This window comes from Theobroma cacao, chromosome 7 (genome assembly GCF_053813885.1).
Source record: "Theobroma cacao isolate CCN51 chromosome 7, ASM5381388v1, whole genome shotgun sequence".
Lineage (NCBI taxonomy): Eukaryota > Viridiplantae > Streptophyta > Magnoliopsida > Malvales > Malvaceae > Theobroma > Theobroma cacao.
Window position 1 is genome coordinate 1,032,077 of NC_142645.1, and position 22,008 is coordinate 1,054,084.

Sequence of the window (22,008 nt, forward strand, 5' to 3'; positions counted from 1 at the left end):
TCATCAGTTCTTGTGGCTCCAAACAACAAAAAGTTTAAAATTTTCCATACCAGTAGCATTCAGTCCATATTACCATGAGATTTTTCTTCCCATTTTTCATGATTTCATCGCTATAAATCAATGAGTAATAACAGGAACAAGTTTGTTACGGTATGAACCATCCAATGCCTTCTTCTGCAAGTACATGCATACATTGGGAAGGATGCCAGATTGACTTGGAAAAGTAAGCTTGCATTGATGATGGCATGGCCTACAGAGTTTAAGGAACTTACTGTAATTACTTGTGTCTACCTGTCTATGTACAAACAATGTCAGCTGCATCACATGGAAATTGTCCTTGTACAGAAAGAGGAGAGAAATACTTGTACAGATGATGCCAATTTATTAGATTAAGAACTGTGAAAATTAAGACAAGAAATATGCCACTATCCTTAGACGAATATGATTTCATGAATCTGTTTCGAAAGCAAATTGAACAAATAAATCGTTCAAAAAATTAACTCACAACGAGTAATTACCCTGTTTTCCTGAATAGTTACAACAGTTGAAATCTCGTGACATACTATTAAGTCCTGTCACGAAATAAACAAACTGATGAAGCTTTTCATTATGGGATTTCAAGCAAATGATTGGGGTTTAAATTTGTTTCCCAGAGAGGCGGTTGAGTGCAGTCAATTCATACCATACCAAAAAGCTTCAGAGTCAATATAGAATAACAATGAGTTTCAGAAAAGAAACACAGAGGTTTTTGTCCTGTCAGGCACTAAAAAACAAAGACATGGAGGCATGTGGGTCTGTTCCTTTCCTGAATATACTGAATTCAGAGAATTTGGGTGCTTAGGTACATGGAAAATGATACTTATAACATACACTAACGCCAAATACAGGAAAATTTGAATCCTGCTGATTATTTTCTAGGAACAATATCATTTTCTTTCATGTAAAAAAGGGTAATTAGTTTACTTTAGCCCTAGCAACTATAAGAATCTTGGACTTATAGTAGGATTCAGTTTCGTAATCTCTAATAACTACAATCTCAAATGTCGTAAAAAGTTTCAGATTCAAATTCTCTTATTTAGAAATTTACGGTGAATCGAAGCAAATTAATATTAAATTTAGAACAAGAAAAATTATTGTTATAAAAAAAATTTTTTACTAAAAAAAACTAATTTAATATGAAAACGGTCCATATTGACTCCATAATTATCATTTAAATGAAACCATCAAAGTCTGGAAATGTGATGAAATAGTGCATGATGACTCCTCCATCAACTCCCATAATATCTGGGTAGTTGATCTTTCTCTTAAGTCCAAACACGTGATTGTGGAAACTCCTAACTGGTTTTGGACTTGATTAAGTTTCCTTCCAAGTCTTTGTAGTTGACTTGATTCTTTTTTTATAATTTTGTTCCAACGGTTGACTTAACTGCTCTTTAATGGATTAAAGAACACTAAGAAACAGAAAGGAAAGTTGCACAATAGAATTCAATGGATTTGATCACCAACTCAACCCTTCAAAATTTAAAGATAATTAATTATTACTTTAATCTCGACTCCATTCACACTGAATCGATCATAATAGTGGCAACAGGTATGGTACCCGTTATGTTCAAAATACCTATATCTTTTAGATCATAATACCGATCATACACCATCTTTTAGATGGAATATGAAAAGAATAAGGTCTATCTCTTACAATAAAATTAACATCTGCAACAAATGGGGTTTTATCACTTGGGGTAGCTATATTAGCACGACAACCCGATAATGACCTTAATACGGAACTAATCTAATCATTAATATCATATGTACTAAATTATTAATACCCTTACCATTTATATAGTATCAGGATCATTTTGAATCTTTCTTTATATGTTAATTAATCCATGTAACCTTAATTCGGAAATATGATCAAGTTGTACATGTGCACAAACTTCTTCAAGACCTTAAACGCGTACAAATTACTATTAATATAAGACTTAATTATTGACTTAATGATATTATTTCTATACTTAATAGTTGACCTCAGTGTTTAACATATAGTTTATACCAAAGTGTGAACTGTGATTGATGTTTGCCTTCCCTTTGAAAAATGAATCCAGTTGAAAGTGCCTAATTTAATCACAGGTTATAGCTAATTAATTAGTCTCCATGTTTCTCCATTTTCACACTTAAATCAGTGTTGACTTCATTAATTTAATGCTTAATCCAACCAATTCTTCTGAAATTTTAACTTAATGACATAATATGACATAATGTTGATTACGTCAAAAACCCAATGTTTATATATTACTAATTTTTTTTACTAAGAAAAAAATTTATTAATATATCGCAGGCCATGCAACAGTTGAGGCAAGGGAAAAGCAAATCCTGACGTATTAGTCTGAACATGCAATGGGTTTGGTTTATTGATTTGGTCAAGCTATTCACACTAATGGTTTTACCTGTAAGCTTTTAGAATATTTAATTCCACCGTTAAACAAAACTGATCAATTACAATAATAATTGACTTTTACACAGGTAATCCAATGAGAAGATTAAGCTAAGCTGTGAGTTGGTGTTTGGCTTGGTCTGATAGGGCAGTTCTCCCCGTTGAACCCATGAAAGGTGGATCACTAACTTAATCCTTAAACTTCCATTAAAGGGGAATTAAGAAAAAGAAAGTAGATAGTGGTATTAGTCATGTGCTGGTTTAGATTAGTATGCAACCTTGGATCCGATGAAAATTATATAAAGAACCATGGCTGGTGCTTCTGCAGTCAGCTATATATTGGAAAACCTGTTAAACCCTTCTTGAACAAAGCAACATTCCTTTCGGGGTGCTAGAAAATATGAAGGTAAGCAACATTGTAACAACTTATTTTTCTTGGTACACTTGTTTCAATGAAAATCAAACATGGAATCTCACAACATTTTTTTTTTTGGAAAAAAAGAATGTTCTTCATATGCTGTAATGGCTGCATTTATCTTTTTTTTTTTTTTCTATCTTCTCCAACATTCACTTATTTCAGACATAGAGCAATTTTGGTTCTGTGGTAAAACCTGATGTGGTGTTTTTGCTTTCATTGTGCAGCAAAAGATAATTATTAAGGTGTCAATGCATTGCAGCAAATGCAGGACAAAGGCCATGAAGATAGCTTCTGTGGCAGATGGTGTGTAGCTTCCAAAATCAAGTTGATATGATTGTGAATTTCAACAAAATAAACAAACAGAGAGAGATGAATTCTAGATACTGATATGTTTTTGAAAATTTTTGTGATGGAACAGGAGTGACATCTGTGGCTTTACATGGACCCGAAAGAGATAAACTGATCATAGTGGGAGATGGGGTTGATGCAGCATGTTTGACCAGCTCCTTGAGGAAGAAGCTTTGTCATGCAAGCTTAGAAATAGTAGAAGAAGTGAAGGAGAAAAAACCAGAACAACCCAAACCACCCACTCCAATTTTATATTGTCCACAACCACAACCCCAGCCCCAGTTTGAATATTTTACAGTGGTTTCTGAGCCCCCTCCAGGTCCTTGTACTATCATGTGAAACAAAAGACTCACTTTCCTTCTCCAAATCTGTTTTATGCCAAGAGGAGCCTTTTACCAAATCGGTTTAAGACTTTTAATGCTATTCATGCTTTGGTGTTTCAATAAAACCCATTTTTCAAAAAAACAAAAAATGTGAAACAAAAGACTCCAATGCCATATGACCAATGAAGTTTTAGCAGTTGTAACTCCTTTGGCCTGCACCCAAACTTCTAGTTGTTTCCTCATTTGTAGTTCTTCAGCATATTGCAATTATATTGATCTTGCTAATTAGTCTAGTAGATTAGCTTGTGCCATGTATTTAAAGTTTTAGAACTATTTGATACCATACTATTAATCTCTCTCCTCTGAGTGTTATATATATATATATATATATATATAATATTTTTCTGCCTTCTCCCAGTTAATTTGATCATAGGAGACTTGGGACCTTGTTTTAGTGGTAAAATTCAAGCATTGATTGAATTTTAGATGAAGCAGGGGCATCAATTTTTTTTAAGATGAAGGTAATTACTTCATTATAGTAACAGACTAATAAAAATCAGAAACCAAAATGCAACAGCTATCCATTCTGCGTAATTGTAATGCAAGGAACATCATAACTTTAAAATATATTCCAAAACCAAATGTATTGGGTATTTGCAATTGTTCAGGAACTTTGCAAGATTGTTCCTCAGCTCCTGCATCAAGCAAAAATATCTGGGGAGTTGAATTTGCTCTATAATGCAAGCAGCATCCACTCCATGGACTCTAAAACCTCTCTCCAATTTCGCCATCAATGCCTCATTCTGCAAGGGATGTATCCATTGGAAGGATGCCAGAAGGACTTGGAGCTGTATGCTGAATTCAAAAATAATAATAACAATAATAATAAAGAAAGAAGACCACCTTCGTGGCTTAAGAACATATAGCAATTAACTGCTAAAAAAGTCAGCAAGTCACATGGAGATGAAGAGGGAGAGACAGAGAGTGTTGCGTGTATTGATTAATCCAGGAAATTATTTAGAAAACAGTAACATAGTAAGGAAGTCAAATTATATTAATAATGTGGAATTATAACACATGCATGCATGCTCCGGCTCACCATTCTGTCTAGTTGTTTTTAAGATTCCTCTCCAAACTATAGAAATTCCTAGAGACAAAGAATCTAAGATCCATATATCAGTACTATGATTTGAAAAAATATTGGCCTTAGATTTATTTGAATGTGGATTAATCACCCTAAGATGTAGTGGAGAGGATACTTTCACTCTATATATAGTCTATTAGGGCCGGCCCTTGGGTGAAGCCACCCAAGCAAGGGTTTTAGGCCTCCATTTTGGAGAGGTCCCAATTTTAGGAAAGATTTATAATTTTATAATAATTATAATATAATTAATTATATTAAAAATATATAAAAATAAAAAAATAAAAAATAATTAATAAAATTATTTGTTCTTTCACTTTTTTAATTATGTGCTTAATAAATATTAATTTTCTATTATTTCTATATTTCTAGAATGCTATTAATTCTTAATTATATTCTCTTATTTCCAATAAACTAATAGTCATATATATTTAATAATCTCCAATAACTATTTTTTCTCACTTATTGCTCTTATTTTCAATCAACGTATTTAATGATTTCCAACAGCTATTTTTTTCTATATATAAAATCAATTATTTTTTTTCAATGTATAATATCTACTTTTGAAATCTTCCTTTCTCATTTGTTTTTTCTTCCTTTAACGCTAATTTTTCTCCAAAGAATACACAACAAGTTTGTTCTTTTATTATTTTCATAAAGCTGTGAGCTTCATTTGAAATAATATTGCCTTAATGTTGAATGTTTTTTAAAATATAATAATTATTTTACTATTGATGGTTTAAATTTATTTTAAAGTTAAAAATTTTAAAAGAAATTATACAGGAAGAAAACGGTCCAATTGACATACTTAATCATATAAGAAGACTCGATTCTTTTTCAAATGCATATATTGCTTTAGAATAATGTTAACAATTCCAGTCAGTGTTACTTCAGGAGAAAGAAGTTTTTTAAAACTAAAATTAATAAAATCTTATTTAAGATCAACAATAGCTCAAGAAAAATTAAATGGATTGGTTATATTATCAATTGAAAAAGAAATTTTAGAAAAAATTGATTATAAAAGTTTAATTAAAAATTTTGCATCTCAAAAAGTTAGAAGAATAAAATTTTAATACAAAAAGCCCCATTTGAATATTTCACTTTAGGCTTTTGAACTTATTAGGCTGCCCCTGTAGTCTATATATGATCAAAGTATGAAATGCAAGAATTAGTTTTGGAAAAAATGACAATTCAATAAAAAAGATAGAGAAAGATTTGTGACCTTTAGTTAGTTGTGGACCATATTTAGTCATTACGATTGTCGTCGTTAATTTCAATTTTCAAATATTCTTTGTGCCGGTCCGTTGCTGCCATTCAAAATTTTTATTTTTTTCTCCTGAATGAATGCATTGGATCAATGTGGAAGAATGTGTCCTTGAAATCTTTTGAGAATGGAATTAGACTAAAAAATAAAAATCTTAGCATAATATTTTTAAAAATTTTAAACAATTTAAGAAAATTCTAAAAAATCTTTATTCTTTTATTGTGGTCATCATGTCACATTAATATACCATGTCAATATCAATAAAAGAATAACCCTTTATTTAAAAATTTTTGAATATTTTAAGTGATTTTGTAGATATTATGTGAGAATTCTTTTATTCGACGAAAGCTAAGAAGTGCTTGAGTAAAATTATTATTATTATTAAATGTGAAGAAACTCAAAGTCTTCAAAAGTAGTCCCTGTCAATGCCAAGAAGAATATCTTAAATGTCAACAGAAGCTATAAATGGTGAAGAAAAAATAGATTGAATTATATTCCACTACGAAGCCTTTCATTTTCTCAGCTAACCCGATGAGTTCACACCAACCAATTTGCACCTCAGCCACAAGCTCTTTGTTCTGGTTTAAATCCATGTTCTTCTAAGAGCTAAGATGCATATCAGATTCATGCACACTAGATCCTCTTCATTCCAAAGTTATTTGGTTTAGTCTTTTAAGCAGTTTGTATCCTTAGCTTTGAGGCCCAGACTTTAGTCTCCAAGCTCAAGGCATCCTTTCCCTGTTAAAAGATCTTCTTGTAAAATGTTAAATAAAAGAGCTAAAGTACACTCACTGCTGTTCATGTTCACGTTTTTATTAGTACTAAATTTTACCCTGTCTCAAGGTGACGAACTCGAGCTGCTCTTATCCTTAAAATCTTCAATCAATGATCCGTCTGGCTTCCTCTCCAATTGGAATTCCCCTACCCCATTGTGCATGTGGCATGGAATCACTGGCAACAGTTTTTCCACGGTAAAGGTAATTGATCTTGTTGAAAAAAGTATTTCTGAGATAATTTCATCTTCAATCTTTCATTTGACAAAGATTGAGACTATCAATCTTTCAAGATTTCTCTGTCTAGTTGTTTCCAAGATTCCTCTCCACTATGGGAACTCCTAGAGACAAAGAATCTAAGATCTTTATATCACTACTATGATTTGAACAAATATTGGCCTTAGATTTATTTGAATGTGGATTAATCACCCTAAGATTGCAGTGGAGAGGATCCTTTCACTCTATATATAGTCTCTATATGATCAAAGTATGAAATGCAAGAATTAGTTTTGGAAAAAAAATGAGAATTCAATAAAAAGATAGAGAAAGATTTGTGACCTTTAGTCAATTGTGGACCTTATTTAGTAGTTTCAGTTGTTGTCATTAATTTCAATTTTCAAGTATTCTTTGTGCCGGTCCATTGCTACCATTCAACATTTTCATTTTTTTTCTCCTGAATGAATGTATTGGGTCAATGTAAAAGAATGCATACTAGAAATCTTTTGAGAAGGGAATTAGACAACAAAAATAAAAAATCTTAACATAATATTTAAAAAACACTTGAACTATAAAAGGAAATTTTAATAAATCTTTATTCTTTTATTGCGGTCATGATATCACATCAACATATCAGGTCACCGTCAATAAAAGAACAATTCTTTATTTAAATTTTTTGAATAATTTAAGAGATTTTTTTTATAAATATTATGCAAACATTCTTTTATTCTACAAAAGCTAAGATGTGCTTGATTTAAAATTTTTTGAATAAAAACCATTTTTCCAAAAAAAAAAGTGAAACAAAAAGACTCCAACGCCATATGACCAATGAAGTTTTAGCAGTCGTGACTCCTTTGGCCTCCACCCAAACTTCTTGTTGTTTTCTCATTTGTAGTTCTTCAGCATATTGCAATTATATTGATCTTGCTAACTAGTCTTGTAGATTAGCTTGTGCCATGTATTTAAAGTTTTAGAACTATTTGATCCCTTGTTAATCTCTCTCCTCTGAGTGTTATATACATACATACATATATATATATATATATATACATATATATACTTCTCCTAGTTAATTTTATGATAGGAGACTTGGGACCCTGTTTTAGTGGTAAAATTCAAGCATTGATTGAATTTCGGATGCAGGGGCATCAATTTTTTTTTTCAGATGAAGATAATTACTTTATTATAGTAACAGAATAATAAAAATCAGAAACCAAAATGCAACAGGTACCGATTCTGCATAATTGGAATGCAAGGAACATCATAACTTTAAAATATATTCCAAACCAAATGTATTGGGTATTTGCAATTGTTCAGGAACTTTGCAGGATTGTTCCTCAGCTCCTGCAAAAACTATCTGGGGAGTTGTATTTGCTCTATAATGCAAGCAGCAACCACGTCCCATGGACTCTGAAACCTCTCTCCAATATTACCGTCAGTCCATCATTTTACAAGGGATGTATGATTGGAAGGGTGCCTGACGGACTTGGAACTGTAGGCTGGATTACCAAAAAAAAAAAGAAATGAAAATTAATTAAAGACAGATAATAAGTTGAACAGATATTGGCCTTAGATTTATGTGAATGTGCATTCATAATCCTAAGATGAAGTAGCGGAGAGGATCCTTTCCCTATATATATATAGTCTATATATGATCAAAGTATGAACTGAAAGAATTAACTTTGGAAAAAATGACAATTCAATAAAAAAGACAAAGGAAGATTTGTGACCTTTCGTCAATTGTGGACTGTATTCAGCAGTCCTGGCTGTTGTTGATGTCATTAATTTCAATTTTTAAGTACTTTTTGTGCCGGTCCATTGCTACCATTCAAAATTTTCAATTTTTTCTCTTGAATGAATGCATTGGGTCAACATGGAAGAATGCGTCCTTGAAATCTTTTGAGAAGGGAATTAGACTCACAACATAAAAATCTTAACATAATATTTTAAAAACACTTAAACTATTTAAGAAAATTCTAATAATTTTTTATTTTTTTATTATGATTATCATGTCACATCAACATATCAAGTCACCGTCAATAAAAAAATAATTCTTTATTTTATTTTTTCTGAATAATTTAAGAAATTCTTTTAAATATTATGCACAAATTCTTTTATTCTACAAAAGCTAAGATGTGGTTGAGCAAAATTATTATTATTAAATGTGAAGAAACTCAAAAGTCTTCAAAAGTAGTCCCTGTCAGTTAGAAGAATTTCTTAAATGTCAACAGAACCTATAAATGCCGAAGAAAAAACAGATTGAATAATATTCCACCACAAAGCCTTTCATTTTCTCGGCTGCCCCGATGAGTTCACACCACACAATTTCGACTTCAGGCCCAAGCTCTTTGTTCTGGTATAAATCGGTGTTCTTCTAAGAGCTAAGATGCATATCAGATTCATGCACACTAGATCCTCTTCATTTCAAAGTTATTTGGTTTAGTCTTTTTAGCAGTTTGTATCCTGAGCTTTGAGGCCAAGATTTTTTAGTCTCCAAGCTCAAGGCATCCTTTCCCTGTTAAAAGATCTTCTTGTAAAATGTCAAATAAAGAAGCTAAAGCACACTCATTGTTGTTCATGTTCATGTTTTTATTCGTACTAAATTTTAGCTTGTCTCAGGTTGATGATCTCGAGCTCCTCTTATCCTTCAAATCCTCAATCAATGATCCGTCTGGCTTCCTCTCCAACTGGAATTCCTCTACCCCATTGTGCATGTGGCATGGAATCACTTGCAATAATTTTTCTAGGGTAAAGGTAATTGATCTCGTTAAGAAAAATATTTTTGGGATAATTTCATCTTCGATTTTTCATTTGGTAGAGATTGAGACTATCAATCTTTCAAACAACCAACTCTTAGGTGAAATTCCCAAAGACTTGGCTTCTTCTGTGTCACTTCGATATCTTAATTTTAGTAACAACCACTTGACCGGTGAAGTTCCAAAATTTTCATTTTCATTGGAAATATTGGATCTCTGGGGTAACTTGCTTTCTGGAAAAATTCCATCACAAATTGGAGCATGCTCGAATCTACAAGAACTTGATCTTGGTGGCAATAATTTGGAAGGGAGAATTCCGAGCTCCATATCAAATATCAGCAGGTTGCAAATCTTGACTCTTGCTTGTAACAAATTGGTTGGCCGAATTCCACGTGCATTAACCAAAATGAAGAGCTTGAAGTGGATATCCTTTGGCTATAACAACTTTTCTGGCGAAATTCCACAAGAACTTGTTGGTTTAGTTTCTTTGAGTTTTCTTGATCTTGCCTACAACAATCTTAGTGGACAAATTCCATCTTCACTCGGAAACCTCACCAATCTACAACACCTCTTGCTCTTCGGTAACAAGCTTACAGGTTTGCTTCCTCGATCCATTTTTGGTCTCAAAAAGCTTATTGAAATTGATCTTAGTGATAATTATTTATTTGGTGAGATTCCAGAACTCATAATTAAGTTACAGAGCTTGGAGATTCTTTATCTTTTCCTCAACGACTTTACTGGAAAAATTCCAAATGCTCTAGCATCTTTGCCTCGTCTTCATGTGATTAATCTTTCTTCAAACAGCTTGATTGGAGAAATTCCTTCTTTGATCTGCAATCTAACTTCCATCGTAGTTATTGCCCTAGCTGATAACAACTTAAGTGGAATAATTCCACCATGTCCGGGAAACATCAGCAAAAGTCTTACAGTCTTAGATTTGTGGAAGAATAGTGTTCATGGACCCATCCTCGAAACATTCGGTCAGGACTGTGGGTTGAGAAACCTCAACTTCCAGGGCAATAAATTGGAAGGGTCCCTACCACGATCCTTGGCCAATTGTAGAAACCTAGAATTTGTGGACATTGGTAACAACAAGTTAAATGGCAGTTTCCCCTATTGGCTGTATACTCTGCCAGAATTACAAGTTCTTGGTTTACGGTCAAACAAATTGCGTGGTGTCTTACACAGTTCCAAGACCAGCCATCCCTTTCCCAAGTTACGGATTCTTGACCTTGCTAACAATGAATTCACTGGTCCTTTGCCCAAAGGCATAATAAAAAACATGAAAGCCATGATTAATCTCAAAGAACAACAAAGTTCTACTCAATATATGCGTGGAATATATTATCCTTATCATTTCAATTTAACGGTGAAAGGATTTTACATTAAACTTTATGAAACCACAACAACATTCGCAAGCATTGATCTCTCAAATAATAACTTTCATGGAGAGATTCCAAGTGTTATTGGAAAGCTGAGTTCACTTAGAGGGCTCAATCTTTCGCATAACAGCCTTAGTGGTCATATCCCTACATCAATGGGAAATTTGACTAATCTCGAATGGTTAGACCTCTCTTCAAACATGCTCACTGGGCAAATTCCTAGCAAGTTGATAGACATGACATTTCTTACCTTCTTAAATCTTTCAAATAACCAACTCACAGGACCAATTCCTCAAGGCAAACAGTTCAATACATTTGAAAATGGCTCATACGAAGGAAACTTGGCACTATGTGGCTTTCCATTGTTGAAAGCTTGCAACAATGATGGAAGAAAACAATCTCCATCATTCTTGAAAGAGGCAGATGACTCAGAGACCAAGATCAATTTCGGCTGGAAAGTTGTGTTGATAGGCTATGGATGCGGACTAATATTTGGAGTTGTTGTTGGATATGTTACATTCAAAAATGGTGAACCAAAATGGTTTGTGACATTGTATCACGTCAAATATCATGGAAAGGGAAGAAGATGACTTCCGAAGTTATTGCAACATGTGTATCTCTGTGTTCAGTTCCAATTGTTTGTTATGGACATGTCTTTGTATTTCGCTATAAGTATTTGTATTTAGCTATAAGCATTAGTAATTGCTGTCATAAAATAGCCATGTGTTTCATCAGCAAACACATGGCAGTGAAGTGTGGTTGCTGCTTTTGCTTAATGCATGACTTCTCTTGCAATTTGCTTTTGAATGTATTGATTAATCCAGGAATTTATTTAGAAAACTCTATACATAGTAAGGAAGTCAAATTATCATAGTACCGTGGAATGATAACACATGCATGCTCAAACTCCGAACTATAGAAAATCCTAAAGAGAAAGAATCTGAGATCCTTATCTAGAAAGAATCAATACTATGATATAGCAATTTAGACAAAGATCAGAATCATCATTCATCCATAGATCTGCGAGGATTTTTTTCTATGATAAAGCGTTCTTAAAGTCAAGTATAGAGACACAATTTGCCTGCAGATATCCAAAAGGGAAAATTAGACAGAATTTGCAGCAAAACTTTTGGCAAAATGAATTCACTAGCGTAATCTATGGTCTTTCCGATCTTGGGATAAAAAAATAATTTTGTCATCCACCTTTTGAAATTTCTGGCAAATGCTGTGGTGTAAAAACATTAGAATGTGGAACATGAACCAAACCTGAGGCAATTTAGAATAAATTAAAACACAAAAAGCAAGTCATTAAATCCTGTTATCATGTTTATGAATACTTAAATCAACCATTATGCTTTTCCACTAAATAAGACTCCATTTGCCTTTGCAGGAAAGTGCCTAATCTTCTTCTTTTTACCTTCATCTCTCCTTGTGCATTTCTTAAATCTTCTATTTTTTATGAGATGACAGAGATGTGAGATTAATTATGTGGGATAAAAAAAGATTATAGCAATCTAAGTGCAAGTAAGAAGACTTAACGTATTGAATCAGGGTCAAAAAGGCTATCTAAGTGCAACCTGCAATGCTCCAAACCCGGTCACCCCACTTATGGGCGAATCTGCAGTATATCAAGATCTGTTTCAATTCATTACTTTTAATTATTTATTTATATATCCTTCATCAGGTGTTGGAAATTAACTGGAAACTTCTACAAGTTAATAATTATCGATTAATACCAAACATTGAATTTCATTTTGATCAAAGGTATATAATATTAACCCTAAAATTCAATTTCGTGTTATTAAGATACAAGTGAAGCAATTAAGTTTCATTTAGTTTATATTTTTACTGTTTATCTTTTATCTTTTATTCATTTTGTATCAAAAACATGCAATTCGTTTTTCACGCGTTATCATGGGTTTCTCAATGTAATCTCTTCTCTATAAAACAAACGTTCAAGAGTCTCCACCACCATCTCTATACACTCAAAATCTGCCTCTTCCCACCCTAATATCATCATCTCAATAGTTCAGAAAACTCTTTGCTCTAATTTAAATCCATGTTCAGATTCGTGCACACGGGATCCTCTTCATTTCAAAGTTTTTTGGTTTAGTCTTTCAAGCAGTTTGGTATCTTGAGCTCTGAGGCCAAGATTATTGGTCTTGGATTAATAGTATTTAGTCTGCAAGCTCAAGGCATCCTTTACCTGTTCAAAAATCTTCTTATAAAATGTTAAATAAAAGAGCTAAAGCACACTCGTTGTTGTTCATGTTCATGTTTTTACTAATACTAAATTTTAGCTTGTCTCAGGGTGATGAACTCAAGCTGCTCCTATCCTTCAAATCATCAATCAATGATCCCTCTAGTTTCCTCTCCAACTGGAATTCCTCTACCCCATTGTGCCTATGGCATGGAATCAGTTGCAACAATTTTTCTAGGGTAAAGGTAATTGAACTCATTGAAAAAAATATTTCTGGGATAATTTCATCTTCAATCTTTCATTTGCCAGAGATTGAAAGTATCAATCTTTCAACTAATCGATTCTCTGGAGAAATTCCCAGTGACTTGGTTTTTTCTGTGTTACTTCGATATCTTAATCTTAGTAACAATCATTTGACGGGTGGAGTTCCAAACTGTTCAATATTATTAGAAATTTTGGATATCGGAAATAACTTGTTTTCAGGTAACATTCCACCTCAAATTGGAGTATGCTCAAATCTAAAAGAACTTCATCTTGAAGGCAATAACTTGGTGGGGAGAATTCCAAGCTCCATATCAAATATCAGCAGTTTGCAAATCTTAACTCTTGCTTGTAACGAATTGATTGGCCAAATTCCACATGCATTAAGCAAAATGAAGAGCTTGAAGTGGATTTACTTTGGGCATAACAATCTTTCCGGTGCAATTCCAAGAGAACTTTTTAATTTAGTTTCTTTGAATCATCTTGATCTTGTCGACAACAATCTCAGTGGACAAATTCCATCCTCACTTGGAAACCTCACCAATCTTCAATATCTCTTCCTCTACGAAAACAAGCTTACAGGTTTGCTTCCTCGATCCATTTTTGGCCTCAAAAAGCTTGTTGAACTTGATCTTAGTTATAATCATTTATCGGGTGAGATTCCAGAACTCATAATTGAGTTGAAGAGTTTGGAGATTCTTCATCTTTCCTCCAACAACTTTATTGGTAAAATTCCAAATGCTCTAGCATTTTTGCCTTGTCTTCAACTTGTTCGTCTTTCACTAAATAGCTTGACTGGAGAGATTCCTTCTTTGATCTGTAAGATAAGTTCCATCGAAGTTCTAAACTTAGCTGATAACAACTTAAGTGGAACCATTTCACCATGTCTGGGAAACTTTAGCAACCGTCTTTCAATCTTAGATTTACAGAGCAATAGTTTTCATGGAACCATCCTTGAAACTTTTCGTGAGGACTGCGGGTTGAGGAATATCAACTTCAATGGAAACAAATTGGAAGGGTCTTTACCACGATCCTTGGCCAATTGTAAAAACTTGGAAATGATGGATGTTGGTGACAACAAGATAAATGGTACATTCCCTTATTGGCTGTATACTCTGCCAGAATTACAAGTTCTTGTTTTACGGTCAAACAAATTACACGGTGTCTTACAGCGTTCCAAGATCATCCATCCCTTTCCCAAGTTACGAATTCTTGACCTTTCTAACAATGACTTCACTGGTCCTTTGCCCAAAGGTATACTAAAGAACTTGAAGGCCATGATGAATCTCAGTGAACAGCAAAGTTCTTTACAATATATGCAAGGAAGATACTATTATTATCATGTCAACTTGACAGTGAAAGGATTTTACAGTGAATTTCCTGAAATCTCAAAAACATTGACAAGCATTGATCTGTCAAATAATAACTTTCATGGGGAGATTCCAAGTGTTATTGGAAAGCTCCGTTCACTTAGAGGTCTCAATCTTTCTCATAACAGCCTTGGCAGTCAAATCCCTACATCAATGGGAAATTTGACCAGTTTGGAATGGTTAGACCTCTCCTCAAACAAGCTCACTGGGCAAATTCCTAATGAATTGACAGATATGACATTTCTTGCCTTCTTGAATGTTTCACATAACCGACTCACCGGACCAATTCCTCAAGGCAAACAGTTCTCTACACTTGAAAATGGCTCATATGAAGGAAACTTGGCACTATGCGGCTTTCCATTGTCAAAGGCTTGCAACAACGATGGCAGAGAACAATCATCTCCATCATTCTTGAAAGAGGCAGATGACTCAGAGTCCAAGATCAGTTTTGGCTGGAAAATTGTGTTGATGGGCTACGGATGCGGACTGATATTTGGAGCCGTCATTGGATATGTTACGTTCAGGAATGGTGAACCAAAATGGTTTGTGACATTGTTTCGAGTGAAATATCATTGAAAGGGAAGAAGATGCTCACGGAACTAGTCAATGTAGATGACTTTGGAAGTTTATTGTAACATGTGTTTCTCTGAGCTCAGTTCTAGTTGTTTTCTATCCATGGTCTAGAATTCATGGACAGGTCTTTGTGTTTTGCTGTAAGTATTAATAATTGCTGTAAAAAATTAGCCATGTGTTTCATCGGCAAATACATGGCAGTGAAGTGTGGTTGCTGCTTTTGCTTAATGCATGACTTCTCTTGCAATTTGCTAATTTTGAATGTATTGATTAATCCAGGAATTTATTTAGAAAACTGTTTGCATATTAAGGAAGGCATATTATAATAGTACTGTGGAATAATAACACATGCATGCTCCTGCTCCCAACTACAGAAAATCCTGAAAACAAAGAATCTGAGAACTTTTTTTTTTTTTTTAAAGCAAGAATCTGAGAACCTTAGCTAGAAAGAATCAGTAATATGATTCAGCAATCAAGACGAGATCAGTATTATCATTCATCCATTGTCTGCTGGGACTTTTTGCTATGATTAAGCGTCCTGATGGTTAATACATTATAGATATAGGAAGCAAAAGAACGAATTTGTAAAATAAATCTGTCATCAACTTCCTCGGTGCTAAGTTTTAAGTGCAAACAATCATCCACCTTTTGAAATCTCTGGCAAATGCTGTGATATATAGCCATTAGAACGTGGAATATGAACAAAAATGGACCTGAGGCAATTTAGAATAAAGTCAATTTATAAATACTTAAATCCCCACTAAGTGCTGGCAAATCCTTTTCCACTAAGTGCTCGCGTTACACCAAACACGACTCCATTTGCATTCGGTAAGTGCCTAATCCCCTACTTTTACCTACTTCTATCCTTTGTGCATTTCTTAAATCTTCTACTTTTTATGAGATGACAGAGATGTGAGATTAATGTGGGTTAAAACAAGATCATAGCAATCTAAGTGGAAGAGTCTCCACCACCATTATCTCTCCATTTTTTCACGTGTTATCATGAGTTTCTTAATCTTTTCCCTATAAAACGTTCAAGAGTCTCCACCATCATCTCTATACACTCAAAACCAGCCTTCCCCACCCTAATTTCATCACCTCAATAGTTCCTAAAACTCTTTGTTCTAATTTAAATCTTCTAAGAGCTAGGATGCATAACAGATTCATGCACACTTGATCCTCTTCATTTCAAAGTTAGTTTGATTGAGTCTTTTGAGCAGTTTGGTGTCCTGAGCTTTGAGGCCAAGATTATTTATTGGTCTTGGATTAATTATTTATTAGTCTCCAAGCTCAAGGAATCCTTCACCTGTTAAAAGAGCTTCTTGTAAAATGTTAAATAAAAGAGCTGAAGCACACTCGTTGTTGTTCATGTCCTTGTTTTTATTAGTACTTAATTTCAGCTTGTCTCAGGGTGACGAAATCAAGTTGCTATTATCCTTCAAATCTTCAATCAATGATCCGTTTGGCTTCCTCTCCAACTGAAATTCCTCTACCCCATTGTGCGTGTGGCACGGAATCACTTGCAACAAATTTTCTAGGGTAAAGGTAATTGATCTCGTTAAGAAAAATATTTATGGGATAATTTCATCTTCAATCTTTTATTTTCCAGAGATTGAGACTATCAATCTTTCAAACAACCAACTTTCTGGTAAAATTCCTAATGACTTGGTTTCTTCTATGTCACTTCAATATCTCAATCTTAGTAACAACCATTTGACTGGTGCATTTCCAAACTGTTCAATTTCACTAGAAATATTGGATCTCCGAAGTAACCAGTTTTCAGGAAATATTCCACCACAAATTGGAGCATGCTCAAATCTAAGAGAACTTAATCTTGGTGACAATAATTTGGTGGGGAGAATTCCAAGCTCCATAACAAATATCAGCAGTTTGCAAATCTTAACTCTTGCTTATAACGAATTGATTGGCCAAATTCCACACGGATTAAGCAAAATGAAGAGCTTGAAGTGGATTTACTTTGGGCATAACAACCTTTGTGGCGAAATTCCACGAGAACTTGTTAATTTAGTTTCTTTGAATCATCTTAATCTTGTCTACAACAATCTCAGCAGACAAATTCCATCCTCACTTGGAAATCTCACCAATCTTCAGTACCTCTTCCTCTACGGAAACAAGCTTACAGGTTTGCTTCCTCGATCCATTTTTGGCCTCAAAAAACTTGTCGAACTTGATCTTAGTTATAATCGTTTATCGAGTGAGATTCCAGAACTCATAATTGAGTTGCAGAGTTTGGAGATTCTTCATCTTTCCTCCAACAACTTTACTGGCAAAATTCCAAATGCTCTTGCATTTTTGCCTCGTCTTCAACTCATTCGTCTTTCATTAAACAGCTTGACTGGAGAAATTCCATCTTTGATCTGCAATATAAGTTCCATCGAAGTTCTAAACTTAGCTCATAACAACTTAAGTGGAATCATTCCACCATGTCTGGGAAACTTTAGCAACCGTCTTTCAATCTTAGATTTACAGAGGAACAGTTTCCATGGAACTATTCTTGAAACTTTTCGAGAGGATTGTGGGTTGAGGAATCTCAACATCAATGGAAATAAATTGGAATGGTCTTTACCACGATCCTTGGCCAATTGTAGAAACTTGGAAATGATGGATTTTGGTGAGAACGAGATAAATGGTACATTCCCTTATTGGCTGGATACTCTGCCAGAATTACAAGTTCTTGTTTTACGGTCAAACAAATTGCAAGGTGTCTTACACAGTCCAAAGACCATCCATCCTTTTCCCAAGTTATGGATTCTTGACCTTGCTAACAATGAATTCATTGGTCCTTTGCCCAAAGGTATAATAAAGAACATGAAGGCCATGATGAATCTCAGTGAGCAGCAAAGTTCTTTGCAATATATGCAAAGGAGATGCTATAATTTTAATGTCAACTTGACAGTCAAAGGATTTTACATTGAATTTCCTGAAATCTCGAAAACATTCACAAGCGTTGACCTCTCAAATAATAATTTTCATGGAGAGATTCCAAGTGTTATTGGAAAGCTTAGTTCACTTCGAGGTCTCATCCTTTCTCATAACAACCTTAGTGGTCATATCCCTACAACAATGGGAAATTTGCCCAATCTGGAATGGTTAGACCTCTCCTCAAACAAGCTCACCGGGCAAATTCCTGAAAATTTAAAGATATAACATTTCTTGCCTTCTTAAATCTTTCACATAATCAGCTCATAGGACCAATTCCTCAAGGCAAACAGTTCAGTACATTTGAAAATGACTCATACGAAGGAAACTTGGCACTATGCGGCTTTCCATTGTCGAAAGCTTGCAACAATGATGGGAGAAAACAATCTCCATCATTCGTGAAAGAGGCAGATGACTCAGAGATCGAGATTAGTTTCGGCTGGAAGGTTGTGCTGATAGGCTATGGATGCGGACTGATATTTGGAGTCATAGTCAGATATGTTACATTCAGAAATGGTGAACCAAAATGGTTTGTGACATTGTATGGAGTCAAATATCGTCGAAAGGGAAGAAGATACTCACGGAACTAGTCATTGCCAATGACTCTGGATGTTATTGCAACATCTGTTTCTCTGTGCTCAGTTCTAGTTGTTTTCATGGACATGTCTTTGTATTTTGCTATAAGTAATTACCGTCATAATAATGGTAATTAATTTTAATGAATGGCTTAGCCAAAAAAAAAAAATTACCGTCATAAAATGGCCATGTGTTTCATAAGCAAATACAAGACAATAAAGTGTAGTCGCTGCTTTTGCTTAATGCATGACTTCTGTTTCAGTTTGTTTTTGATCATTTATTCTTACATGCATCCGTACAAAAGAATCTCATTCTGTTCTGTGGAAAAATCAGCTACCATTGCCTCATGTGTTAAAAAATCTTAAGATTTTCAAAGCATTAAATGCTAGAACTATAGAAATTCCTAGAGGCAAAGAATCTGAGATCCTTATATCAGTACTATGATTTAGCAATTAAGACAAGATCAATATTTAAATGAAAATTAATTAAAAGGGATAATACTTTGAACAAATATTGGCCTCAGATTTAATTGAATGTGCATTAATCATTGTAAGATGAGGTAGTGGAGAGGATCCTTTCCCTACATATATAGTCTATATATAATCAAAGTATTAAATGCATGAATTAATTTTAGAAAAAAAAAATTGACAATCAAACAAAAAGACAGAGAACGATGTGTGACCATTAATTAATTGTGATCCATATTTAGTAATTTGGATGGTTAATTTCATTTTCAAGTACTCTTTATACCGATACGTTCTTATGATTCAAAATTTCATTTATTCTCAACGCATTGAGTTGACATGAAAGAGTACGTCCTTAAAATTTTCTGAAAAATAAATTAAGCTCTGGCAAAACTTATTACAAAAAGGAATTAATCTATTCTAGGAAAGCTAAGATGTGCCTTAAGCAATAATTAATTTGGACTTGGTAAAACCAATGTGAAGAAACTCCAAAAGTCTTCAAAGGTAGGCCCTGCCAAAGCCAAGAATTTCTTACATGTCAGACAAAAAGCTATAAATGCTGATGAAAAAAACAGATTGAATAATATTCCACAAGAATGCTTCGTTTCCTCAGCTAGCCCAATGAAGTCACACCAAGCAATTTCGACCTTAGCTAAATCTAGCCCACTGTTATTGTTCATGCTCGCCTTTTTTTTGTTACTACAGTTTAGCCAGTCTCAGGGTGAGGAAGTTGAGCTGCTCTGATCCTTCAAATCCTCAATCAATGATCCTCGATCAATGACGAAGTTTAGTAATATGCAGTTATAAAACATCCATGCATTTCATCAGCAGATCATATAACTAATGATCAGCTTAGAGATCCTTTACTCAGAGAGATGCTAGGATTTTGTTTTGTGATTAAGCATCCTTAAGTCAAGTATAGGGAGGAAATTGAAAGAACGAATTAGTAAAATATGTGTGGATAGGAATTCTGATTGTGATAAAGAGAGACACTTTGCCAGATACCAAACAGGAAAATCAGATAGGGAATCAGGAAAACTTATTGCAGAATCAATTCACCAGCATAAAAAATAAATTTGTCATCAACTTCTTCGGACCTAAGATTCTTTTTTTTTTTGCTTAGCTAATCATAAGAATTTTATTAATAACATTTAAAGACAGTACATGGAAGATCCAAGGGGTCCCATGGGTAGAGGAGAGTGCCTCCAAAGTCACCTAGAGTGCCATATCTTTTTTGGCTTGCAGACCCCTACACATAAAAAAAGGATAAGCATACATAAGATCACCACAGAGAAGGACTGCCATACATCATAGCACAAAGACTCAAGCAAAACAGTGCATACATATCACCACCAGGCCGAAAACATAGATGCCTTAGCTACACCAGATCTTGCTAAATGACCTAAGCTTTAAGTGCAAATAATCATCCACCTTTTGAAATATCTGGCAAATGCTGTGATATAAAAACATTAAAAAGTGGAATATGAACAGAGAATAGGCAATTTAGAATTCAAAAAAAAAAAAAAAAAAGCAAGTCAGCAAATCAGGTTCTTTGCGTGATTATCAGGTACATGAATACTGAAAATTTTCATATAACATCAGCGGAGATGGAGCAAATCATGTTGATTAAGGTGGTGCAATCAGCATCATTGCTGATATGACCTAAAGAGCAAGAGGGTGTCACAAGTTTTGGATTCAGGCCAAACGCAAAAGGTCAGGCAGAGGTTAGTGGGAAATTTCAAAGTCTTGTGCAATGATCTTCTCCATTATCCTTTTCCACCAAGTGCTTAAGTTCTATTTTTACCTTCATCTCTCCCTGTACATTTCTTTAATCTTCTACTTTCATCTTCAAATTATCCTTTCATTTTTTATCTAACACCTGAAAATCTTTTTTTTTTTTTTGTTTCCTTGCTCAAATTTGAATTTTTTTGATTTCGATACACCATAATTCGGAAACTGTTTCTGTAAACAATTAATTCTTTTGACAAACTAGAAACTAAGATTATGAAGGTACACAACTTTCATGACACAGGGTTGGGGATGACTGGGATGTGAGATTAATGTGGGGAAAAAACGATTATAGCCCGTGATTAAGGGTTCAGGTAAGAAGACCGAGAAGACTTAACCATATTAATTTATTGAATCAGGTCCCTAGTATGGCCAATAAAGGTACCTAAAAGCAATCTGCAATGGAGAAAAATGGGCATGTATGTGCTTTATCTCAATGCAAATGGAAATCTGTTGCAATTCATTACTTTTAACTATACATGTATCCTTCGTCAGGCTTGCAAATTGACTGGGAAATTTCAGGCCATTGGTCATTTAAAAATTCGAAATGATGAGTGGAGTTAACTGTTGCACGAATGTGTAACAGGTGATGTGCAGGATTTCTCAGCATGAGAAGTTTTAAATTCTGATAAAAGGGAGGTGAGGAGATTCCAAGGGTGTCACCGAGCTACAAGTTGATAGTGCACACAGAATTAAGCCTAAAAATTAGTTATAGATACCAATTAATTTACAAATACAAGTTTATGAGCTTAAAAAGATAAACACTTCCACAAGTTAGTATTGG

General features: G+C 34.0%; 3 protein-coding genes and 2 pseudogenes across 3 annotated transcripts; all 5 read left to right on the forward strand.

Moving 5' to 3' along the window:
* The first annotated feature begins 2,685 nt into the window (after window positions 1–2,685).
* LOC108662692 (heavy metal-associated isoprenylated plant protein 47-like) lies at window positions 2,686–3,876 on the forward strand. Its single transcript, XM_018124152.2, has 3 exons — window positions 2,686–2,837; window positions 3,074–3,152; window positions 3,268–3,876. Exons 1-3 carry the CDS (start codon window positions 2,832–2,834, stop codon window positions 3,534–3,536), a joined length of 354 nt encoding a protein of 117 aa, XP_017979641.1. The 5' UTR covers window positions 2,686–2,831; the 3' UTR covers window positions 3,537–3,876.
* Window positions 3,877–9,181: 5,305 nt separating this feature from the next.
* Window positions 9,182–11,642, forward strand: LOC18593344 (receptor-like protein 9DC3). The gene is made up of 2 exons (XM_088808187.1): window positions 9,182–9,270; window positions 9,534–11,642. The coding sequence occupies exon 2, from the start codon at window positions 9,627–9,629 to the stop codon at window positions 11,640–11,642; it is 2,016 nt and encodes a 671-aa protein (XP_088664313.1). The 5' UTR covers window positions 9,182–9,270; window positions 9,534–9,626.
* Window positions 11,643–13,281: 1,639 nt separating this feature from the next.
* Window positions 13,282–14,790, forward strand: LOC18593355 (uncharacterized; the record flags this gene model as incomplete). Its single annotated transcript, XM_088808188.1, has 1 exon — window positions 13,282–14,790. A coding segment is annotated over exon 1 (1,509 nt), but the record flags the coding sequence as incomplete, so codon positions are not given.
* LOC148761376 (receptor-like protein 9DC3 pseudogene) lies at window positions 14,782–15,590 on the forward strand (annotated as a pseudogene).
* Window positions 15,591–16,534: 944 nt separating this feature from the next.
* Window positions 16,535–19,153, forward strand: LOC108662693 (receptor-like protein 9DC3; annotated as a pseudogene).
* Window positions 19,154–22,008: the final 2,855 nt, after the last annotated feature.

What these genes read in the sequence shown, in the direction of transcription:
- LOC108662692 (XM_018124152.2), top strand. An exon ending in GATAGCTTCTGTGGCAGATG is followed by an intron (nt 3,153 to 3,267) that starts GTGTGTAGCTTC and finishes GTGATGGAACAG; the next exon opens with GAGTGACATCTGTGGCTTTA.
- LOC18593344 (XM_088808187.1), top strand. Translation starts at nt 9,627, where the DNA reads ATGTGGCATGGAATCACTTGCAATAATTTTTCTAGGGTAAAGGTAATT.